This window comes from Acartia tonsa, chromosome 10 (assembly GCF_053477335.1).
Source record: "Acartia tonsa isolate MP-2025a chromosome 10, ASM5347733v1, whole genome shotgun sequence".
Lineage (NCBI taxonomy): Eukaryota > Metazoa > Arthropoda > Copepoda > Calanoida > Acartiidae > Acartia > Acartia tonsa.
Genome location: NC_137269.1, coordinates 30,197,197 through 30,223,591, shown reverse-complemented (window position 1 = coordinate 30,223,591; position 26,395 = coordinate 30,197,197). Strand labels below are relative to the sequence as shown.

At 34.1% G+C, this 26,395-nt stretch overlaps 1 protein-coding gene across 1 annotated transcript; it reads left to right on the top strand.

The window, feature by feature from the left end:
* Positions 1–12,932: 12,932 nt before the first annotated feature.
* Positions 12,933–25,439, top strand: LOC145329822 (myosin heavy chain, muscle-like). The gene is made up of 12 exons (XM_080174224.1): positions 12,933–13,055; positions 15,439–20,209; positions 20,387–20,464; positions 20,670–20,772; positions 21,299–21,399; positions 21,762–21,914; positions 22,116–22,161; positions 22,777–22,879; positions 23,273–23,418; positions 23,874–23,966; positions 24,511–24,621; positions 24,900–25,439. Exons 2-12 carry the CDS (start codon positions 15,456–15,458, stop codon positions 24,993–24,995), a joined length of 5,784 nt encoding a protein of 1,927 aa, XP_080030350.1. The 5' UTR covers positions 12,933–13,055; positions 15,439–15,455; the 3' UTR covers positions 24,996–25,439.
* The last annotated feature ends 956 nt before the right edge of the window (positions 25,440–26,395 follow it).

The following is a 26,395-nucleotide window of genomic DNA, read 5'->3' as shown; positions in this document are numbered from 1 at the left end:
AAATTTTATGACGAGCAATTATTTTTCATAACAAAAAAAATGCTTTTTCTGACCATCGCCAAAAAACGACTTATAACGGAAACCGCCAATTTCGGCGGTAAAACGGCGGTTGGCGGCACTAGTTTTATCTGTTTACGATCACAATAAAGACTACATACAAAAATTGGCTGGTCTAGAGCTGTTTTAGAATTCCGCTACTGGCAGCTTAAAAACGGCAAAACTACAGGTAGGAAATAAAAAATCAGTTAAAAATCGGTCAAGGAGTGGCCAAACGGTCATGGCCTTACTATTCACGGAAGTTTATTATTACTCAAGAATTAATATATATTTATCAAAAAATCTAATTGATTTGAAGCTTACATGGACTGCCGCCACTGGCTGCGGTCAGCTGGAAACAACAGCTGATTTAAAAAAAAATTTTATGTCATGTAGGCATGTAAGATAAGCTTAATTTTACAATTTTAAGTCTATGAGTAAAAAAATAAATACACTGGAGCCATTCAAAGTTATTTGAAGACTAGGAGGATTATATCCTGCTGGATCATACCTAAACACCTAATTTTCATCTTATTTTTTACTAAGGTTGATTAAATATTACAAAAGTAATTACAAGAGAGTTGTCCTTACTTCTGATCTTATGGATGTTGTCATCCTATTTTTTGTCTGTATTTAATCACTTATTAATGTTGTCATCATTGTCATATTATTTGATAAAAATATCAATGCTTTACAAATAAAATTTATAGAGAAGATCATCTTGATGTTTTTAATAATTAAATTTGTATATTTTGATTTTGTTGTTAACCCTTTGTAGACAAATTGATAATATTTCTAAATGTTATTTTTTTTAATTGTCTGCGTCTGGCATCAGACTAAAATAAAAATCTATTACATTAGTTTAAACAATTAACTGTCTTGACCCTTTCCAGACCTTAATCAGCCAATTTTTGTATGTAGTCTTTTATTGTGATCATAAACAGATAAAAATATTAATTGGCGCTGCCAACCGCCATTTACCGCCGAAATTGGCGGTTTCCGTTATTTGTCGTTTTTTGGCGATGGTCAGAAAAAAAATTTTTTTGTTATGAAAAATAATTGCTCATCATAAAATTTGGTTTTCCTAGCTTTAAAATTGGCTGCTCTACAGCTTTTTTAATATTTAGCGGTTGGCTGCTAAAAAGCAGATAAGGAGCAGTCTGACCGCTATGACTAGAAAAAGTAATTTTCTCTAAAAATACACATGAACCACAGAAAAAAGTTTTATGTCTCTATCTGTAACAGGAGCCGAGATAGAGGGGGGTCTGTTATGAGGTTAAGTAGGGATACAGAAGTTTAACTGCCTGTTTTTGCCGGTTTGGGTGCTGGAAGCACCAATTTTTTTAAACTGAGAATAATATCTTAATAAGTTGTAACTATAAACAGATAAAAATATTATTTAGTGCCGCCAACCGCCGTTTTACCGCCAAAATTGGCAGTTTCCGTTATTTGTCGTTTTTCGGCGATGGTCAAAAAAGGTATTTTTTTATTATAAAAAATAATAGTTTGTCATAAAATTTGGGTTTCTTAGCTTTAAAATTGGCTGTTAAAAAATAATAGTTTGTCATAAAATTTGGTTTTCTTAGCTTTAAAATTGGCCGTTTTACCGCCAAAATTGGCAGTTTCCGTTATTTGTCGTTTTTCGGCGATGGTCAAAAAAGGTATTTTTTTATTATAAAAAAATAATAGTTTGTCATAAAATTTGGTTTTCTTAGCTTTAAAATTGGCCGCTCTACAGCTGTTTTAATATGTAGGGGCTGGACGCTAAAAAGCGGATAAGGAGCGGTCTGACCGCTATGACTAGAAAAAGTAATTCTCTAAAAATACACATGAACAACAAGAAAAAAGTTTTATGTCTCTATCTGTAACAGGAGCCGAGATAGAGGGGGGGTCTGTCAGGGGGTTAAGTAGGGGTTCAGAAGTTTAACTGCCTGTTTTTGCCGGTTTTGGTGCTGGAAGCGCCAATTTTTTTTTAACTGAGAATAATATCTTAATAAGTTGTAACTATATACAGTGAAAAAAGGGACAAAAAAAGATATTTTTTAGGCCTTTTCAAAAGGCAATTTTGAAATCCCGTTATTTCAAAAAAAAAATTTAAATGCTTAAAGAATGGCTTGGAAGGTGAATTTAGGTGTTCTGCATATTTCAACTTAAACACATAAGGCCTAAGATATGATATCCCAAAAATCTTTTGTCAAAGTCTACTCTACACCTAGCGCTGGCGATTTCACAGGTATAAAATGCATGATTTTAGAAAACTGACTGGCGCTAGGTCTAGAGTAGACTTTGACAAAAGATTTTTTGGATAAAATATCTTTGGCCTTATGTGTTTAAATTGAAATATGCAGAAGAGCTGAAAACCTGCACATTACTGAGATCTTGTTAAAATCGCCGTGCTATCGTTATCTGTTGATATTTTACATGCCTGGCGCTAGGTCGCCAGTAGAGATAGAGAGCTGAAATTTTGTACATATATTTCTAGGCCCCTAAAGTAACTTTTTAGGTTAGCAGAAGATTGAAATTCGAAAAAGGGTATTTTCATGAAAAGATCTAACGGACAGACATTCTAAAATTATAAGAGTAACTACACTGCACTGTAGTAATATAATGATGTAATCTTTAATTTTGTGGGTCAAAATCTTAAGCCTTTCTTAGTCTAATTTATTTACTCTACAAGATACAGCATCATAAAAAGAAATAAAGAAAATATGAAATGATGCGCGAATCTTTGATACTGGATTTTTAAACTTATGGATAAGTAAATTTTGTTCAATATTTACTATATGTAAAGAATTATGATAGCGTGCTCAAAACTAGGCAAAACGTTGCTTTAAAATTCGCTACAACTTTTTCTTCCTAGGTAAATTTAAGTTGCCAAAGGCAAAAGATAACATACAAAATTGGGGGTTGGGGGGACAATTAGTTGTTAATTTTCAAGCTTGTTAATCTCTAAAACGATGAACTTAAAAATTGCATCAAGAAATTGCACCCTCTTCCATAATAGCTGTAAGAAAGGTTAGTTAAACTGTTTTTAAACTATTTTTGAATGGGGGGTCAAAAATATACTAGGACACCTATAGAATCAGACTGCAGAGCCTAAATTTGAATTAAGTCCCCAATAAACTTTTTTTGGGGGATTTAAAAAATAATTTTTACTGTTGCTCTGGTAATTTTTACCAGATCAAAAGGTCTTTTTTTACTTCGTGTAATATTGTAACTTAGTGAACAATTTTATATAATTCACTTTATACTGATACAATAAAAAAAAACATTACTCTGTTCAATGGAAATAATTTTTTTCTAAAACAATAAATTTCATTGAAAAATCTGACATAATACAATAAAAAACATAATGCTGAATTTAAACCAATAAGAAACCTTTTTTCATTTCAATTCTTTATAATTACCGAAAGAGTGTTTTCACAAAGTAACTTATTTCAAACGTAGTTAAATAATTTTATTTAATAAAAATGAAAAGAATGAAAACCCTACTCATAAAAGATACATACTTTTTACAAATATTTTTAAAAATATGTTTGAATAATCTTATTTCATATCATAAATGTATATGTGACAAAAATAAATTTGTTGTATTGCATAAACATTTGTTGTCATCTTAATTTATCTAACCCTTTACAGCCAATTTTTATGTGTTTTAATGTATAATAGACATGAAACATTTTTATGTTAATTCATTGATATATTGTAAAGAATTAATTTTTAATTAGTATTGATAGATAAAATTAAAAGACCTAACTTTACTGTATACTAGCATACAATATTTATGAAGCAAGACACTCTAAAAGCTGAGTATTTTACCTACAAAGGAAAGAAACATCACGATTCATTAAAAATTATTTAATCCATAGTAAAAAATAAACTTTAAAATCCTAATAAAAATTGATGTGGGCAATTGTTCTCATTTTTGGCTTTGCAGTATGATTCTACAGGTGTCAAAGTATATTTTTGATATACCTTTCAAAAATAGTTTAAAAACAGTTTAAAGATATTTTTAGTAGCGAAGCTACTCTATAATTCACTATGTCCGTCCGTCCGTCAGTCAGTCAGTCCGTCCGTAACGCTATGGGGGAAACGTGATTTTCTCGGCTCCTATTCAAGATAGACAGCTGAAATTTTTAGTGAAGATTCATATGACATATGCCCATCTAATCTATACATTGTTTTGTCCGTCTGTCTGTTAATTGGGGTGCTAGATCGATTCCTAGATTATTACGTTTTTGTAATTTTCTCGATTCCTGTTCAAGATAAATGGCTGGCATTTTCAGGGATTGAATAAATTTAGATTTTACATATTTCGATTAAGTTTTATTTAGATGCCTTTATTGGTTGGGGTGCTAGATCGATTCCTAGATTTTTAAGTTTTCATGATTTTTTCAATCCCTATACAAGATAGACAGTTGAAATTTTCAGGGATTGAACAAGTTTACTTTATACATAATTCCACCTATTTTTATTAAGATACCTTTATTGGTTAGGGTGCTAGATCGATTCCTAGTTTTTCAAGTTTTTGTGATTTTCTCAACTCCTGTTCAAGATAAACGGTTGAATTTTTTAGTGATTAATTAAGTCAACATTCTTCATATTTTGACCAAGTTTTTTAAAGACTTACTTTTTTTTGGGGTGCTAAATCGAATTTTAGATTTTAACGTTTTTTCTTATTAGCTTAATGCTTCAAAAAAACATTATACAATATACATTTTAAAAGGTTTCGTGATTTTTGTTATTGAAGTTTTTTATTACATACTCTATAGATCATTTCCAGTTGTCTATTTATAGTTTTTGAGCTTCGCTACTTATGGATGTTGTCATCCTTGTTTAGTTTATTATTGTTAGTTAGTGTAGGTTTCTCCACGAATGTATTCCAACAGAAACCTCTAAAACTACTTTATTCGTTATTTTAAAAAAATAAATTATCCATTATATGTTCTAAATAATGTATCCATTTGTTAATGTTCTCCAATGGCATCCCAATATTTTGGGTCAAATATTCTGAAATAACAATATTTTATCACTTTATTTGCTTTGTTTGCAGCTCAGATACTCTATAGTAATGATTTTTCAAACAAACTGTCCAATTTGGCAACAAATAGGATGTTTTTTGTTTGTTTGTGATATATTGTTTTATAAAACTGGATTATATCTTATTGTTCCAGGAATCCTCTGTCATAAAGGTGATTTGATTATTATCAACTTTACAAAATCTCTTTTTAAAAATCGTTTAGGATAGACTTACGAACTTCTGTCTAGGGTTATTGAGTTACTACGCTTTCTAAATTGTACCTAACTGTTTTAGTAATCATTACACAAAGTTAGAATAGATAGGACGACTCTAAAATGATTGGATTATGTATAATAATAGCAATCCATAACGTTCGGATGGATGAACTGACGGTCGGATTGACCAGATTTCTAAGATTAGCAGTAAAATTGTAAATTCTTACCCTTGTTGAAATCAAAATAGCTTTCTTATTTGCAGAGACGTTTTATGGAGGATTCTTTTTTTATTTGTTGCAAATAAAATTTACCTCACCCTAAATTTAAAATGAAATTGAGTAGGTAAAAGAAATCTATGATTATCATTATTTTTGCACGACTTTTTTAATGTTTTACATTGTTTTCTCGTATTTATTCGAATCCGGTGGATAGGAACCGGTTCTCATGCATACGAAAAAACTATGTCTAGCATCGTATTATATCCAGCTTTCTACGAATATAAAAATGTACAATCATAAGATTAAAACTTTAAAAATTAAATTAAAAATTAAAAGATTAAAATTTTTACAGAAAATCTTAGCATTCTATCTTGGCTGATAGAAAAACATATTTCTTACAAAAGAATAATGTTCATTAGAGCATTACCGACTGACTGGCGGAACAAATAAATTGTACAGTTAATGCTCAATGGTGCAAACCTTTAAAATAATTTCAGTCTTATTTCTTTAAAAGCTGCCGGGAAAATCACGTTTACCCTAATAAAAGAAGCTGAGAGACGGTCGAACGGACAGGCGGGCTTTATATAATAAAAGTAACAGGATGTTTGTCTGTTTGTCTGTACCGAAGGATCTTGCTAAAGCTGAACCGATCGGGTTCTTCTTAACAGGGTATATTCTCATAGGTCCTGGGAGTGTTTTTAACTATTTTGGGGGAGGGTACCACCACCCTCCCAAGAGAAATCACAAAAAATCGAATTTTTTTTACGTTTCTTGATTTTAGAAAGAGAGTTTAACGCAAACATAAACGTCAAACGCAACATAGACATATTTTAAATATAAAAAAAACATTTAAAGTGCCACTTGAGGCCTCTAGGGGCGTAGCCGCTAGTATAAAAATATCGCATTATATAAAGAGGTTTCTTTTAAAAAGACAAACTGGACCCACCCTAAAAATCCTGGCGTTTTTGAAGTAAATCAATTTAGCCTGCATTATTTTCAAAATTATTACATTTTTCAATTAGGACCTAGACTCATAATTTAAAACAGAGCTGGGAAATAATTATCAAAAAAAAATTTAATCAAAATCTGTTTTGCTCATTTCTATTGCCGACTAGTAGAAAGTAGAATCTCCACTTTCTTTTTTAGTTTTATATAAGAAAAAGTTTAAAAGTTTTATGGGGAAGGGGGGGGGGGGTCATTTTTTCTATGATTGATTTCTCTTGGGTGGTTAAAGGTACCTTTCCCCAAATAGTTACAAACATTCCATAGACAAATAAGAAGTTACAATGCAAAGAAGAACAATATCGGTTTAGCTGTTAACGAGATCCTTTGTTACTTTCATAAAAGATTATACAACCATTTCTCACATATATTTCAATCTTCCTTGTTTTCTCGTAAATATAAAAATCCTCGAATTGTATTAAATTTAGAATTAGTTGCCAAGACACATAAATCATATTTAATTAGCTTCGACTAAACAAGTTGTTTTAGGTTATTAAACAAGATATGTTGGCAATTTCCCTCCAAGATAAAGTTGTCTATAAAAACCTACACCCTGCAGTCAACTTTGTGTTTAAAAAATGAAAATAAATTTAGTGGTCTTTAAGGTTGTCCTAGCTTTTTATTTTGACGGTGGTAAAACTAAAAAGTTTTACAAAATTTTAATGCAAGATAAAGACCCCTATACAAATTGTTGCATCCTTGTTTTAAATTTTTTCAACCTTCAAAAAATTGAAGATAAGTATGGTCAGTGGATATAAATACGATGTTTTGATAGCAAAGATACTCTAGAATTTGTTTATTGGTTAGTGTGTCAATTAAAAGTCAGGATTTGTGTAAAAATTGAAAATGTTTTAAATTATATTTTGGCTTTCATATTTCTGAAAATTTGTATTCCTTGGATTTAGATAACACAGCAGATAGAATAAGAATTACAAATCCATTATTAACGAAGCTCATAACTGTAATTAAACAAGGATGACAACATCCATAAAAGCGAAGCTCTGACATTATCACTTGTATAATGTCAGAACTGAATAATCAGAATGCGAATGTATAAGAGTCAAAGCAAAATTTTAAGTAAATTTGTTGAAAAACTGCTTGATACAGGATAATGATTATGGACATACTTACATTTTTAGGACTTGATTATAGAGTTGCTTCGCTTATAATATTGTACTTTGTTGTCCCAGGAATCAGTATACCAAAAATCAGACCAATCGGATAATTAGGTCACATACAAATTTGTTGTTAAAAATGTAAAAATCAACATGTTTAAAATGGACGTACGGACACTTTGGTGATAATTATAGAGTTGCTACGCTTTCTAAATCGTACCTAACTATTACAGTAACTACCATGCAAAATTTGAAATCGATAGGACAATTCTAACATGCCTAAATTAACGAAAAAAGCTATTTAAAAAAGTAAAAAAATCAACATGTTTAAAATGGACGTATGGACATTTTGGTAATGATTATAGAGTTACTACGCTTTCTAAATCGTACCTAACTACTAAAGGAATCACCATGCAAAATTTGAAAGCGATAGGACAATTCTAACATGTCTAAATTAACGAAAAAAGCTATCCGTGACGGACGGACGGACGGACGGACGGACGTACGGACGGACGGACGGACGGACGGACGGACGTACGGACCGACCCTAATTATAGAAAAGCTTCGCTTTTAATTAGTGATTGATTCCTCTGTTGATAACAACGTAGAACCAGACCTTTAAAGTAGGTTCCAAGGCACTAACATCCCAACCATTGCATAGAGCAAACCATTTGATTACACGACCTTTGTCTTGCTGTCCTAACGGTGCTTGTCCATGATTTGCCATGAAATTCTTGATTTTTATTTAGACGTATAATATAAAAAGCTAACGAACAGACGTTATTAATAATCTTAGAGAAGCCTCGATCCTCAAAATATTCCAAACAGACAAAATAGAAAATATTTTTTTTGCAAACAATTCTAGAAAAATGAATAAAATCTGCACCTCCTCCCCTATCGTTTCTAAATCTCCATGCCCTGGAGGGGGTGGGTGACTTTTAGTGACTCATATATCTCCCGGCCTCCCTCCTTTTAATATTTCCCCACCTCTCATGGAGAAAGGGGACTAATTAAATCTACATCCCTTTCGTCCCCCAAATTTAACAACTATCAAAGTAAATAAATTACACTAAGGAATATTGGAAAATATTAAATTATCGCCCATTGTCCTATCCAATTATTCCTGCATATTTCTAGATAATTCGTAGATTCAGTTGTCAAATTTCTAAATTTTGGACACTGCCAATTCAACAACCGAAATAATGTTTTATAAACTTTTGGTAATATATTTAATATTTAAATGGACCACTAACTAACTTTAAAAAAAAAATGAAATTTCTTTATTTATCTTATCTGAGGAAAGGTTATATTATGGAATCTTAAAAGAGTCCTTCCTTCTGATTATGGAGCAATCCTTTTGTCCACAAAATAAATTGGCATTAAACTGGCTTTTCCAAAAAAGGGGCCTAAAACCCACCTACTTTAGCATAAACAAAAAGCTGTTGTCATGTTTGCCGGTACTTTTGCGAATTCGTAGTACAATAGTTTTGGGGGGAATGCTACACGCCTACCCGTGGCTTTATACGCAGGGGGCAGGGCGGGAGACAAGCATCCCCCCCCCCCCCATCTAGACCTCGCGTATCAAGTTTATTTGTGTTTTTTAACTAAAGCTGCTCTTTAAGTTATTTAAACTTTTTTTACTGAGAAAAACAAATTTGAACATGGTTGAAGTAATTTCATAAGTGACTTTCTATTATTTTTTGATTATTTATATACATGAAGCAAAATGTCTCGAAAATGGCAGCTTCAATAAAATTTTTAGGTACGTTTCATCTATTTTTACTTGGATGTTGCACCAGATTTTCATGTGCTCTATTAAGGTGATGCTGACAGCTGGCTAATAAAGATACGCTTTACCAACCGCTTTTACCCCATCTCCTCCGCTCCTACTGGATTAACAAACTGCCCAATAAATGAAGTCCATAAAAGCAATCTGTCAATATTTCCAAGTATATCCTATATCCATTCTTAGGGTGGTTATTAAATTTTACTTTATTATTCTTGTGTGTCCATCTTTAGTGCTAAGGTGGTTCAATTTTTTTTACCCATTCAACATAAAAACACTTTAAATTAGAGGAGAAAATTGCACCGCAACGAGGGCTAGATCTCTGTCCAAAATAAGTATGCCGATGTACTGTAAACAAAAGTATGTAGAAAAAAAACCATCCCAATATTTAAATCTTAAAATAAAACAGCCTAAAACCACTTTTGTGAAGCCTTCTAAATTTAGGAACTCAGCCAGCTCATTGGTAATAGAAATCTTAAGCTTCAGACGAAAAAAGACCTTACCACTTTATAATATAAGTCTAGCAGCTGTGCCTCTAGCATCTAGAGGAAGAAAAATTTGAATATAGTCCCTTTCATGACAACGCCCCTTAAGAGGCGTTTCTTCGTATTTTCACGGTAGCTTTTCTCCTATTTCTAGCCCATGCGGTGGGCTATAACCCTGCGGGGCTAATTGCCTAACCCTTATTAATGCATTGTCTACATTTATTAGATCAGATTATCATGGTTTTTGCGACGTTATTTTGTTATTTCTTTTTGAAACTAGGACGTCCAAGCTTAATGAGGAAGATAAAATGAGAAGTTTAAGGGAGGAAATCTAATGTATTTCTAAAAGTTTTTAGGGAGTTAAAATAAGGGTTTTAAAGTTTAAGTGGGGTAAACATTAAACAACCCTTTCACCCCCCCCCCTCACCCCTTGGACGTCTATACTTCCATTTTACATTATGAAATATTTAATATTTAAGTATTTAAAAGCTTCGCTGATATTGCTTGTTGTTTGTTCCTGTTTTGAGAAAATAGATGTTATTTGTGTGGCATCAAAAAAATGGGATGTACGTATAAGTGTGCATACAATGCGGAAATTTTTAGGGAAGCTTTATGTCTATATTATTTGCCTTTATGTCTATAGGCACTACATCCTATTGGGGCAATCTAATTGCTGCAACAAAATACTTTTATGATTATTTATCGCACCGTAAACAACTTTCATCGGACATTAAAATAAATAATATAAGATTAAAACCAAATTTATTAGCCCTCAGGGGTCGAAGGCCCGTGCTAACAAAACTGGTATTACTTTAATGATTTTTAGTTAAAATAATTGTGTAAAATTGTCTATAATACTGTGCTATTCATAATTTTTTAAGTCTGTATGAGAACCGGTTTAATTTAGCGGATTTTAATTGGTTTAAGCCATAGTGTAAATTGCTTTAAAAACATTTTAAAATATTTTTCTTTCAATCCAGATATGAAATTGTTAGGAACTACAAGAAGCTTTGCTAAAAACATAATTGGTCCAGTGGTTGCAATGTTCTTGGAGAACCTGCAAGCTAGCGGATTTGACACTTGCTTCCAGGGGCTCTGCTCCCCAGGGAAAGTAACCATGAAGTCTTTTTTGCATACTGTCAGACATACGGACTGACACAACCTAAACATATAGGAGCTGCGCTTCTAAAAATTGTGCACGTATTTTTAGTGGATGCCGGTCAAGTATAGGTCGCCAGTTTTAATGCCACATAATGGGGAATATGGCACAGTGAAAGAGTGCTGGATTTTTAAGGACAAATATATTTCATGCTTGTTTTATATTAGTTTAGGTAAAATAGGAGTTATGAGAGCCAGGGCCAATTTTCCGCCATGTCAGGACCCGCAGGGCTATGGCTCTTTCTAACGGGAGGGAGGGGGTGGAAAGTCGGTGATCTTGTAAAAAAACAACCGTATTTTTAACTTTTATATCAAAAAATAATAATTTATTTTTAAAACTCTGTTTATTTTTCAATGTGTGATTTAAAAGGCTTGTTTATTTCAGTTTTATGAGGGAATGTATTTTTTATTATTTTGAACAACACTCGTACACACGCACACACACACACATACAAAGCCACAAAATTATAATTGGAGAATTTTGCAATTCCGAAAATAGGTTAAGAAAAGGAAAAGTGAAAAAAGATTATTTTTATACTGATTAAAAGGAACACCGTAATAGTGTCTGACTGATTATGACGCAACAAAAAAAATTAGCCAATGAGAGGCCACTATAAATTTTACCATTGGTCAATAACGGCCTCTCATTGGCTAATTTTTTTTTGTTACGTCATAATTAGTCAGACACTATTACTGTGTTCATAAAAAGAATACATAAATAAATGAAAAAAGACATTCCATTGCAAAAAACGCGATCTTTGGTTTGTTTAAATGTCCATTTATTTAGCATTTTTTAAGAATGTCAAGCGTGGGAAAATTTTTAGAATGTGGGAACCATTTATTTTGATTTAAATGGTACATATGATTTTCATTTAAATTCATTTTTTGGACCCGTGAGAAAATTTTTTAACGTGAGAACCATTTAATTTTCGTTGAATTTCATTTTGTGGAACTGTGGGAAAAAACAGGAGAAAAAATATGTTTTAGTATAAAGAAATGTTCTATCAGTTTCAAACCTTTTTCATTCGATAGATCATACTGACTTTGGAAAAACTGTCAGACCGATTTTTGAAATTCAATCTGTGAAAAAAGATATTCAAGTTTTTATTTTTTGTTTTGAAAATATTATTTTACATGTATTGACGCCATCTTGGATTATGATAATTTTTTTTGTTAGAAGATTTTTTTTCTAAAATATTTTTAAAAAATTAACTTTTTACAATAAAAAAATCTTTGAACTTAAATTGACCAATAATTCAAAGATTTTGTCTCTTTGATTTGGAAGATTTTTTATGATTTTTATTTTTAATGTCAAATAAAAACACAACAGTGAAAAAAATGAAAATTAAATGAAAAAACGTTTTATGATTTTATTCAAGAAATTATTTGCTAACATCACCTTTTTGTTGCAATAGAATGTTATTTAAGCAAACAAAATTTAGCATAAATGGATATTTAAATCCCTCGGTATTAAATATCCATTTATGCTAAATTTTGTTTGCTTAAATAACTCATTTAAATAATAAAATCAAATTGAAATTAAGAAAGATGATTAATTGATGATTTGAGGAATTATTGATTAAAAAAAACCCTATTTAAAAGCAAGAACATTTCTTTAACCTCCAAAGGATATCTTAAAGTTTATATATATTTATTAACAAATTTAAATTCTATTAAAGTAATAAACACATTTTATTAAATGGGTGCAAAGAAATATATGTATTTTTTAAAATTTATATCAAAGGGGAATGATATAGAGAGAAAAAATTGCACAAGGTAAAGGAGAAAAATCTGAGGAGGTGTGGTCAAAAAGGGGAAATAGAAAGGTTCGTGTCATGCAGGTCAACTGAGAAAATAGAAAGAGGTACAGAATTGGGGGAAATACATGTAAAGGAAAGGAAAGGGGAAGAAAGGGAAGGGTCGTGTCAAGCAGGTCAAAAGGGCATGCAGGGCGGGGAGGTATAAATATGGCTGCAGATTGCCACGGACCTCACACCTTCGACGGATTTCCAGCTGAAAGGTAGGTCATGATAGATCTAAAAGAAACACCTGCTTTGTTTCTTTTTAGTCAGTCCGTCTGTTCTTTTAAATTCTATTAGTCAGATAGCATAAAAATATTACACCGCTACTCTACAATAAAGGTATATAAGTAGGTACTCAATTTTACTTAAACATTGTTCAGTATAACGATACAATCTTTACGCTCGCAGTCTTCTTTCAACAAGCCATCTTATACACAGGCATTTGCTGTGTAAATATAATTTAATTGTCTGTAATACAATTTACTGTTTTATTTAATCTAAAATTTTGCTCGTGGTAAAATGATTGAGAACTTCTCCTATTATTTTAAGCTAAAGACAGAAAATTTGACCATTCTAATCTGGGAAAATATTATTTATCTTCTATTTACTTTAATGTAAATTTAAAAAAATAAAATTTGGTGCTCTCCCTCAAATTGCTTATCGGGCACAGAAACCAACCCTTATATTTTAAATGAATTAGAAATGAAGGGGATTATTTTTTATATATCTTTTTTTGCCTATTCCAACCCTGCGGGACTATCCAGTAGGCAAGATAGCATATCATTACATGACTTAAATTCTTATTGTTCATATAATTGTTGCATTTTTACAAGTTTTGAACCGTTTTAAGTTTAAAATTATTGTTGATTATTTTACAGGGATATATTGTAGGATATAAATTAGCCTTAAATGTTTTAGTCGGTCAAAAAATTATAATCAATATAAAAACATTTAAAATTATTTGTTAAATGGAAAGTTACTTTTCTTAGTATGCCATTTTTTGAACCATAATTATACTTTTAACATCGCCCTTTTTTGTTTAAATGTGTATTTTTTCAAATACTTTATTTAAGTCTAGTTGACAATAAAATACTTTATAGGGTCTTTAGTTCAAAATATGAATTAGTTCTCTTAAATCATCTGCTTTTTAAAAAAAAATATAAAGACATTAATTTTGAAGATTATTTGATTTAATTCATATAAACATAATATGTATTTTTAGAAATATTATTATATACATATTTTTGGGGAATTTTAGATTTACATATTATTTACAATTTATGTATTCTACAGTAATGTCACAGTATAGAATTAAAAATGATTATATAGAGGAAAATTTACAGTTTCACCAGGGTTGGCAGATAAAAACCCACCCCAAAACCCACCCGGGTTTTTTGCCCTTTAACCCACCTTAAAAAACCCAAGGGGTTTTTGGTTTTTGGGGTTTTATTAAAAAAAAGTAAAATTGTTTCAAAAATAAGTTAATTTTTCATTGTTTAACATTGTATTTAGCAAAGGAATAGACTGCTATGCTTGATTTTGCCATTGTCACGGGCTCAGGAAGAGATAAACCAGCAAGAAAAGCACGTACAGTTTTAGGATCTTTAGATTTTTTGCATTTTTTCTGTTCCTGGAAATAGCAGCCAACGTTTCATCTTTCCTATGTCCTAGCCTGTTTCTAAATATCAAAAGAATGGACCTAATTGGTTTCATGGCACAGAGGTTTTCTTTGTATTTTTATAGTAGCTATTAATAGGTTATTTAAGGTTAGGTTAGTTAAGGGGTAATGATTGCCCCGCAGCGGTAGAAATAAGAGAAAAACTACTGTGAAAATGCTATGAAACTCGCTGCGCCATAGAAAGAACCGTCTATTACATATTATATAATTATATATAATATATTATTCAAGCTTTTATAGTATAAAAACTATAAAAACCCAAAATACCCCCAAAACCCCCAAGAAACCCATAAAACCCGGGTAAAACCCCTATTTTCCACGACCCCAGGGTATTTTAAAAAAAAACCGGGTTTTGCACAGCACTGGTTTCAACGCTTGTCTATTTATATAAACAATATTTTCAACTTTCTTACTGTATACATTGCAATGGTCACTTTAGTACCAAATTTAAAATATCATCCATCTACACTTCTGTTTGAGATGTTCTTTGAAGTATGTTACTTTCTCGGCTGCTATATAAGAAAGAAGACTTTTTTTAACTTTCTGTATTGGTTATGATGATTCTACTGACCTCTTTCAATAACTTTTTCCGTCAATGTATCTATCCAAAAATGTATTTTCTCTGCTATTTATAGATATCATTGTAAAGATTTTTTATAACTACTTTTGCTCTATAACTCACTTTGTCCATCTATTATTTTTTTGTAACTTGTTAGGTATTTATTTGAGTAAATTTTAAAAATATATAATCTTTATCTGCTTGATATTTTTCATCATATTGTTAAAATGAATAAGGACAATTATTTCCAATTTTGATATGAGCTAAGCATTTTGAAATGCGCAAAAATTCAAATATATTGTTTTACAAAAACAGATAAGCCAGACAGTCTATCAAAATAGGGTTCAAATCAAAACTTATTTAGGAAATTGAAGTCTAAATATGCCTGGACATATTAAGAAGACATCTGGTCCTGATCCTGACCCATCTCCCTGGCTGTGTGTCTCCCAGGAGATCAAGGACAAGAACAAGTCCAAGCCCTATGACCCTAAGAAGTCTGTATGGGTGACAAACAAGGCTGACGGTGGTTATCTTGAAGGTCTCATTGAGTCCAAGGATGGAGCTAAAATCTCTGTCAATGTTGGAGGTGAGGTTAAGGTGTTTAAGGAGGCTCAGGTTTGCCAGGTTAACCCTCCCAAGTTTGATTGCTCTGAGGACATGGCTAACCTGACTTATCTGGGAGATGCTTGCGTCTTGTGGAACTCAACTATTAGGTATGTCAACCAACTGATCTATACCTACTCTGGACTCTTCTGTATTGCCATCAACCCCTACAAGAGGTTTCCCATCTACACTCTGAGAACCATGGAGATCTATGTTGGCAAGAGGAGGAATGAGACTCCCCCCCATATCTTTGCCATTGCTGAGGGTGCATACCAGGGCATGATGAACTCTGGTATTAACCAGTCTATTCTTATTACTGGTGAGTCTGGTGCTGGCAAAACTGAAAACACCAAGAAGGTCATCTCTTACTTTGCCACTATCTGCTCCTCTGGTAAGAGGAAGGAGGGAGAGGCCTCTCTTGAGGACAAGATTGTCCAGACCAACCCTGTGCTGGAGGCCTGGGGTAATGCCAAGACTGTGAGAAATGACAATTCCTCCAGATTTGGTAAGTTTATTCGTATCCATTTCAATGCATCTGGTAAGCTGTCTGGTGCTGACATGGTTGTCTACTTGCTTGAGAAGTCTCGTTTGACCTATCAGCAGCCTCTAGAGAGATGCTATCACTCTTTCTACAACCTCATGTCTGACCAAGTTCCTGACCTGAAGGAAAAGTGCTTGCTGACTGATAACATCTTGGATTACTGGTATGTCTCCCAGGGTAAGATTACTGTACCATCTATTGATGACAAGGAAGACATGATGTTTGCTGATGAAGCTTTTGATGTTCTTGGCTTTAGTCAGGAAGAAAAGTATGACGTGTACAAGAATACTGCTTGCATGATGCACATGGGTAATATGACCAAAGATTTTGTACCTGTTGGCAAGGAAGAGCAGGCTGAAATCAAGGATGACACTAATGCTCTTAAAGTTGCTGCACTGTGTGGAATTGATGGAGAATGGATGATCAACTACTTCTGTAAGCCTAAGCTCAAAGTAGGCACAGAGTGGGTCAACAAGGGTTCAACTTGCTCTCAGGCTGCCAACTCTGTTGCTGGTATTGCTCGTGCCATCTATGAGAGAACCTTTAGGATTGTAGTAGAAAAATGTAATGAAACATTGATTGATCCTACTATGAAGAAAGTCCACTACATTGGTGTGCTTGATATTGCTGGCTTTGAGATCTTTGACTATAATGGCTTTGAACAGATTTGCATTAACTATGTCAATGAGAAGCTGCAGCAGTTTTTCAACCAGCATATGTTCACTCTTGAGCAGGAAGAATATGTTAGAGAAGGCCTTGATTGGGCCAATGTTGACTTTGGTATGGACTTGGGACCTTGTATTGAGATGTTTGAAAAACCTATGGCTTTCCTTGCTATCTTTGAAGAAGAATCTCTATTCCCAAAGGCAACTGATGAGACCTTTAAGAACAAGCTCATGGACAACATGTTGGGTAAATTCCCTAACTTTGCCAAACCCAATCCAAGACCGGATCCTGATGCACATTTTGCTATTGTTCACTATGCTGCAACTGTATCCTACAACTTGACTGGTTGGCTAGAAAAGAACAAGGATCCTCTCAATGACACAATTGTTGAGATGATCAAGAATGGATCAAATTCTTTGATGATCAAGTGTTTTGCTGACCATCCTGGTCAACCCCTTGAGGCACCTAAGGATGATGGTGGCCGTAAGAAGAAGGGTGGTGGTAAAACTGTATCTTCTTACTTCAAGGGCCAGCTGGATGATTTGATGTCAACTTTGTACAAGACAGAGCCTCATTTTATTCGCTGTGTTGTGCCTAACACACACAAACAACCAGGTGGTGTAGAACCTGCTCTTATCATGCATCAGTATCAGTGCAATGGTGTGCTTGCTGGTATTGCTATCTGTAGAAAGGGATTCCCTAACAAAATGTTGTACCCTGAATTCAAGGCTAGGTACAATATCTTGGCTGCAAAGGCTGTGGCCAAGGCAAAGAGCGACAAATCAGCTGCTGGTGCTGTCCTTGATGTCATCAAGCTTGACAAAGAGAAGTTTAGACTTGGTCACACCAAGGTTTTCTTCAGAGCTGGTATTTTGGGTTACATGGAGGAAGTTCGTGAGGACAAGATTGGTGAGGTTTTGTCTTGGTTACAAGCTGGTGCTAGAGGTAAGTCTTCTAGAATGCAGTTCAAGAAACTACAGGACCAAAAGCTAGCTCTCTACTGCTGCCAGAGAACAATCAGAAACTACTACATTGGCAAAACCTGGCTGTGGTGGCAGATTTGGTTGGCCATTAAGCCCAACCTTAAGTGTACCCAATTTAGCAAGTACAAGGCTGAATATGAGGAAAAAATTGAAATTGCTGAGAAGAATATTGACAAGGCTGTTGCTGAGTGTGATGAGGTTGTAAGAGCTCATGATAGACTTCTTGCTGAGAAGCAAGAGCTGGAGCTTGCATTGTCATCAGGTGGATCTGCTGTCCAGGATATTATTGATAAGACCAACAGGATGGAAGCAATGAAGAATGATGTCCAGAAGCAGGTGGATGAAACCAACAAAAGAATTAACAATGAAATGGATACAATCAACCAGATTCAAATGTCTGGATCTAAGGTGTCCTCTGATGCTAATCGCCTTAGGGAAGAAATCAAAGAAATGGAAAACATTGCTGAGAAGTGTGAGGAAGATAAGTTGTCTAAGGACAATCAAATCAGAACCTTGAGAGAGGAAATTGCTCACCAAGAGGAGTTGATTTCCAAAATGCAGAAAGAGAAGAAGATTGTTGGAGAAGGCAAGCAAAGGACTGAGGAAGAAATTCAATCAATGGAGGATAGATGCAACCACCTTAGCAAGGTCAAGGGAAAGCTTGAACAATCCCTTGATGAATGTGAAGATGCTTTGGAAAGGGAGAAAAAATGCAAGGGTGATGTTGACAAGATGAAGAGAAAGCTTGAAGGTGATTTGAAGCTTACCCAAGAAGCTGTCTCTGATCTGGAGAGAGTTAAGCAGGAACTTTCTCAGACTATTCAGAGAAAGGAAAAGGAAATTGCTTCAATGTCTGCTAAGATTGAGGATGAACAAACCCTTGGAGGCAAATATTCAAAGCAGATAAAGGAGCTTCAGTCTAGAATTGAGGAGCTTGATGAAGAGCTAGCCATTGAGAGATCTAATAGGGCTAAGGCTGAGAAGAACAGGTCTCTTCTGTCAAGAGACATTGAAGATCTTGGTAGAAGACTTGAGGAAGCTGGCTCTAATACAACTACTCAGATTGAGCTTAACAAAAAGAGGGAGGCTGAGCTTTCTAAATTGAAAACTGATCTTGAGGAATCTAACATTGCTCATGAGGGGACTCTTGCTGCTTTGAGACAAAAGCATAACAACACCATGGCTGAGATGGGTGAACAGATTGATTCCTTGAACAAGATGAAGGGCAAGGCAGAAAAGGATAAGGCTGGCATGGAGAGAGATCTTCAAGAAGCTAGATCTGGCCTTGATGAAGCTATGAGAGAAAGAGCCAACATTGAAAAGAATTGCAAGATGACCCAGGGACAGATTGTGGAGTCTCATACCAAGCAGGATGAGCTGGCAAGAGCCTTAAATGAAGCTGATTCTTGCAAGAAGAAGCTTCAGGTTGAATCTCAAGATTTAACCAGACAGATTGAAGAAACTGAAAATGCTATTGCTGCGCTTGGTAAGAACAAAGTTTCTTTGACTACTCAACTTGAGGATACAAAGAGACTTGCAGATGCTGAAGCAAGAGATAGAGCCTCTCTCTTGACAAAATTCAAGAGTCTGAGCACTGAGTGTGAAAACATTAAGATGAAGATTGAAGAGGAGGCTGAAAAGAAGAATGATTATCTTAAGTCACTATCAAAGGCCCAGGCTGAGATTCAACTGTGGAGATCAAAGTTTGAAACTGAGGGATTGGGCAGGATTGAGGAGTTGGAAGGAAGTCGTGCAAAGCTCAATGCCAGAGTCCAAGAGGCTGAGGAGACAATTGAATCATTAAACAATAAAGTTGCCTCTACTGAAAAGACCAAGCACAGACTTGATATTGAACTTGAAGAGATGCAGATGGAATATGAGAGAACTCATGCAGCAGCTGTAATTACTGAGAAGAGAGCAAGAAATTTTGACAAGGTTGTTGGAGAATGGAAGGCTAAGGCTGATGACCTTAATGCTGAGCTTGAGGCCAGCAGGTCTGAGTGCAGAAACTTTAATGCTGAAGTATTTAGACTTAAGGCTGCCTATGATGAAACAATTGAGCAACTTGACATTGTTCGCAGAGAAAACAAAAATCTGGCAGATGAAATCAAAGACTTGCTTGACCAGCTTGGTGATGGTGGCCGCTCCATCCATGAACTTGACAAACAGAGAAGAAGATTGGAAGTTGAAAAGGAGGAACTACAAGCTGCCCTAGAAGAAGCTGAGAGTGCTCTTGAGCAGGAGGAGAATAAGGTTCTTAGAGCCCAACTTGAGCTTAGCCAAGTTAGACAAGAGATTGATAGAAGGATTCAAGAGAAGGAAGAGGAGTTTGAAAACACCAGGTACTTTTATTATTCATGAAAATAATTTTAAATCATTATTTGAATATAATTGCAATCATAAACTTTCAAAGATTAAGCTGAAGTTATATCACCAATTCAAAATATCTTTTGATTATCTATTAAATCTTTGTTTCATCAGTAAAAATATTGATCTATTTACCTTTCTAATCTATTTAGGAAGAACCATGCCCGTGCTATGGACTCAATGCAAGCTTCCCTGGAATCTGAGCAAAGGGCTAAGGCAGAGGCCCTCAGGTATATGTTTTAGAAGCCTATAATCCTTTGTGAACTATTCATATTTTTAGAGATGTTTATACAATTTCATTCTATTTCAGTTGTTAAAGTTGGAATGTTTCTTTAGTCTTTTTCTCTCGTTATTCATACCCTTTTCTCCTTGCTTGCAAGAACACACATCCTGTTACATTATTATAAGGATTATTGTACCTTCAATTATCCTTAGGATTAAGAAGAAACTGGAGGGAGATATCAACGAGCTAGAAATAGCTCTTGACCATGCTAACAAGGCCAATAGTGAGGCTCAGAAATCTATTAAGAGATACCAGGTGCATAGATAGATAGATACTAGATAGCTGGAGGGAGATATCAACGAGCTAGAAATAGCTCTTGACCATGCTAACAAAGCAAATAGTGAGGCGCAGAAATCTATTAAGAGATACCAGGTGCATAGATAGATAGATACTAGATAGCTAGAGGGAGATATCAACGAGCTAGAAATAGCTCTTGACCATGCTAACAAGGCAAATAGTGAGGCTCAGAAATCTATTAAGAGATACCAGGTGCATAGATAGAAAGATACTAGATAGCTAGAAAATAGTAGCTTTCCTCCTAGTCTCGCCTTTTTATTCAATAAAAATATTTGTTTGAACTATGTTTTTTTATGTTGTCATATCAAACCCACCATTCACAAAATAGCATAAAACCATCCCTGTTGAGTTCTAATACTAAACTTTAGGAACGATTGGTCTATCCGTTTCCGAAATCATTCAGAACATTCATACACAAAAAACATGCATTTTGTTGATTTAGAGAATAGGTCTGTCCCATTAATATTAATTATTCATATTCTAGGCCCAACTGCGCGAATCTGAATGCGCATATGAGGAGGAGTCCCGTGTGCGCGCAGAGATTGTGGAGAAAGCAAGTCTTGCAGAGCGCAGAGCTGCTGCCCTTCAGGAACATTTACTAAAGTTTCCCACATGAAAATTGTTAAAAAAATATACTTTTTTGCTCAATGTCCCCCTTGGCATCTTTGCGTAACGAAATAATGAAGCAGCTTATAGTACATTGATACATTGACTAATGATAGGCCAGTAACATTTAAATTGACCAATGGTAATATCTATACTGGTCCATATTTGATCATTTGTATTGTATGATGTCATTATTTTATAGGCCCTATGAGCTGCTTCCTAAATGATTAATCATTATACTAAATCAATAAATATAGCTGTTTTCAAGATTGGAATGTACAAACATACTCGAGATTTCTTATAGCCCCAAAATTTGTGGATAAAAAGTAATTTGCACGCAATCAGGGCGAGATGGAGGAGGCCCGCGCACTGTTGGACTCTGCTGAGCGCGGCAAACGCCAAACTGAGGCTGAACTTGGCGAGGCTAGAGTTGCTGTCAACGAGATGAACGCAATCAACAGCAAAGCGTCCAGCGAGAAGCGCCATGTTGAAGGAATTGATGACTTAGATATTTTTTTAACCCCCCCCCCCCACATTTTAAACTTTTTGTAATCTTTTGTGTTGCACTGAAAGACTTTTTGGGATATTAGGGAATAGTTATTTATCGCATCGTATTATAAACAGAGTTCCGCGGATAGTAAAAGTAAAATATAAAAACTACAATTCTGTAAATCTAAGTTATTTATGAACGTAGGTGTTGTTCATACTATGCATGCTGAAATCGATGATATGCTCGCTCAGGCACATTCCATATTCCTATCATTTAAGCGTAGCCACGCATCTTTACTTTGTCTGTCTGCAACTTAATATCAAGAAATTGATAATTAGCGGATGTGCCCTAATAGGGAGGGGGGAAATCAACCCCACACTTTTAATTTTAGATTAATAAGATTTTTTTTGTTTTTTTTTCTTTTCTTCTAGGGCTATTTTTATGGATGGAGGAGGAATCACCCCCCAACTCTTAAATGACTTATAAGAATCTTCACCGTAAAAAAGCGCCCTATCGATCAAGCAAAAATCAAGAGAAAACTAGACATAATTTTTTCCCACGTCTATTTTTGACTTTTGAAGGTTTTAAAATTTCAATTTTTGAAAAAATGGACTTGACTTGATTATTAGGGACATTTGCACATGACAAAACAGAGTCAACAAATTATAATTTATAAAAAAATCTCTTTATTTATCTAGTCCGGAGCCGGAGCTGTTTTTTAACAAAAATAACGGCTCCGGCAAAATATGGCGGCTCCCGGCTTCACAACACTGGTTATATGGATATTAGAATAGCATAATATTGATATTCTTATGTTGATTTAATAACAGGAGAAATTATTAACGTGGAATATGATTTGGTTGCAGGCTAAGAACAGCGAGGAGAAGGCCAAGAAGGCCATGGTTGACGCTGCCCGCCTTGCCGATGAACTTCGTGCTGAACAGGATCATGTCAACACTCAGTCCAAGGAATCGTTTTAATGTCAATTCTAACTCATATAGAATACTTGTAAGAGAATGGTTGCTTTTTATTTTATCAAAAACAGAAAAACCTTATAAACCCCCTTTACCAGGAATTGGTAGGAAAAGGTTATGCCTCATTTATGCCCTTTACAGTGCTCTACACACCCCTAAAACAGCCAAGGAAGTTGTCAATTTATAATCGATACATCCCCTTAAACCAAGTCTTGTCCCTGTCAAGAACAAGTCATGAACAATGCTAAACCAAATAACATTATTATCCTTTACAATCATACTTTTAAATAACATGTCGTTGATAAAACAAATAGGGGGAATATTTAAAAATAATGGTCAAGCAATAAAAGGGTCGATTTCCATTACAACGGTCACGTGACCTTGCAGGCTAAGCGTACCCTGGAGAGTCAGCTGACTGAGCTGGAGGCCAGGCTGGCAGAGGCGAATGAGAACGCTATGCGCGGCGGCAGAGCGGCCATGGCCAAGATGGAGGGTAGGATCAAGGAGCTCGAGATGGAGCTTGGCAGTGTTCAGGTAAGTAGATAAGATAGCAAAGAAAAATACCTATAGATAGGAATTACATTTATTGATAGAAAGTTGTAAGTAGTTTAAATTTTTAGATATAAAATGGATATGAAAATGAAAAATAAATTATTCTACCAAACCAATTATAATAAACATAATGCTGTCTCTAGTAGATAGAATAATTTCTGGGAAGTTTTGAGAGAATTATATATTATGATGTAAATACCAGGGATCTAAAAGGACAAGACAATGGCTATAATAAATGATGATTCACAAAATTACCTCTTCTTTACATTAAAATTAGTGGTTGAATCGTTTGTACAACTAAATGAACCAACAAATCAATATAATTACTTAAATTTGTTGAGGTAACGTTATTATAAGACTTTGGTGACTAGTATGTATAATAAACAGCCTATTGACGCCTCCCTCCCTCCCTGTATACATACAATAAATATATTAAGGTTCGTACATCTGAGAGTGCGAAGGCGTACAGCAAGTGTGAACGACGTGTCAAGGAGCTGGGATTCACCAATGAAGAGGATAAAAAGAATCAGGCACAAAAACTTTTATATTTTAAGTTCTTTAAGGATGAATACGTCCAAAAGAAGCAAAGCTGGGTAATACCAATTACACCAATGAGAGAGAGATAGAGCAAGGGAAGCATTAAACTGTTAAGCTAAACATAAGAGAGACTTAAAGACAGACAGATTTAGCTTAGGTATAGAGCAGCTTGACAGGTAAAGTAAAACAAGTGTATTACTTTAGAGAACTTAAAACTTTTGGCAAAAATGCTAAATTTAAATTCTTTTATTTATTTTTTTTTAATCAAATTATTCTTGTTGCTATTCTTGCAAATATTTGTTATAGATTATTATTTTAATATTTGTTCTTTAGACTTTATAAAAGCCTTTGATGTCAAACTCTTAGAGATTTTAATATCTATATAATTCTCAAAATGACATTAGACAAATCTATATAATTAGGGCGGTTAGAATTATAACATCCATCTTCTTCAATCTTCATACAGTGTAAATAGAGGCCAGCAACAATGCCGCTATAAAAAAAGATAAAATATGAAGATTTTGTCCGCCAAATTAGGAGCGCATGTCTGAGCTGGCCACCAAGCTGCAGCAGAAGATCAAGACATACAAGAAGCAGATAGAGGAGGCGGAGGAGATTGCCGCCCTTAATCTCGCCAAGTATCGCAAGGTATAGTATTTCTATGAACTCCACCGTACTCAAACAACTTTAAAGCCTCAATAAAATTAATACCTAAATGGGTATTAATTGTCTTTAGCGGTAAAGAAATATGGAGATAGACCCCCCCCCCCCCTGCCCTAAAAACGTTGAGGACTATTATAATAACCAACCCAATGTCCCCTCACTCCCTTTTTTTAAAACTGAAATACTGTAATTCTTCTTAAATATGCCAAACTTACAACCTGATTTCCATCAATACTCATCAACTTTAATTTTGATTATTTCAGGCCCAACAAGAGTTGGAGGAAAGTGAGGAGAGGACAAGAATGGCGGAGGCTCAACTCACCACTATCCGTCAGACACGCGCCGGTTCCATCTTCTAATTTCTGCGCATGCGCAAATCAGTATTAATTTCAAACTATTTTTATGAGAAAATTTGCTGTTATAATAACTTTTGAATTTTCGACTTTTTAACAAAGGGAGGTTTTAGTGTGCTTTTGATATATGAGCGAAGCTCTTCTTAAACAATGATTGCCTGTTGATTATTCGACCTCTGGCCTCTGTACCTGGATTTCAGCCAACTGAACACTGGATTTCCTTTTTATTGTTAAGTGTCTTTGATTCTGTCAAATTGAAAAAAAAACATATTGATTTAATTTTAAGACATTTAATACATGAAAATATAACCTATTTCTACATTAAATGAGAATGTAGATGGGACAAAGATTTTTTATAACATTTTTTTGAAATAGTTATGTAGATTAGACGTTGATTATTTTGTCGTGTTGATTTTGTTCGAACAAAATATATCTCTTTCAGCAGCATAATTGATTGTTCTTGTTTTTATTTATCACAGCGCAGCTTATCTTTAATCTATACCGGTCTGTACGTCCTCCTTTACTGCATAGAGAAAAAAGTATGTTAAATTATTATCTTATAAAAATACACAATGGACAATAAATTGATATACTCCCCAAATTATGGTTAAAAAAATTACTCGCCCTGTAGACTAAATTTATTGGTGGAAACGTCAATCAACATCAATTTAGGTTGCTCATTCATTCCTCAGATATTGATCAATACGTACCTCCGTGGTCATAAGGTGGGTGGGATGAGGGCTAGGTGGGAGAATTTGAAAATTTCTTACAATATCTACGTATTCTATATCCAATGCGACTTAACTAATTTAAGTTACCAACGTGATAATTTATAAACTATCTTCAATCGGCGATATATAGCCGCAATATCAGCTCCGTATCGATATAAAAATATGAAGCAACTGTTATTCATTTGCAACTTCATTCTGGCTCCTAATCCAGAGAAAAAAAAGAAGCTGGAGGAGCCCAACTGGAGCCTAATAACAATAGACTAAACAACACTTATGAATTATAAAGAAGCTTCGCTAAGGGGGGGGGGGGGAAGTTCTGACACATTTGCGTAAACGGTGAGTATAGGCTTTATCTTTGGACTGAGAGGATAGGTTATTAGGGATAAAATCATTCTTATATGATGAATTTCCCCCAGATTTAAGATTTTTTGGATAGGCCTCCAGGTGGTCTCTGTACAGGTAAAAATGAAAAAAAAAAAAAATTTTAAAGTTAAAAATCAACTTATAAAACAAAATATGCATATTTTTTCTTCAAATATGTGAATAATATTAAAAAAGATGCATATTTTGTTTTATAAGTTGACCTGTAACTTAAAAAAAAAAAAAAAAAAATTTAATTTTACCTGTACAGAGACCACCTGGAGGCCTGGAGCTCCGGAACCTGGAGGCCTATCC

Excerpts from the sequence above, each read along its gene's own strand:
- LOC145329822 (XM_080174224.1), top strand. The coding sequence starts at position 15,456 with ATGCCTGGACATATTAAGAAGACATCTGGTCCTGATCCTGACCCATCT. Across the intron at positions 20,210-20,386 it reads GAGGAGTTTGAAAACACCAG|GAAGAACCATGCCCGTGCTA; the intron begins GTACTTTTATTA and ends TAATCTATTTAG. Across the intron at positions 20,773-21,298 it reads AATCTATTAAGAGATACCAG|GCCCAACTGCGCGAATCTGA; the intron begins GTGCATAGATAG and ends TTCATATTCTAG.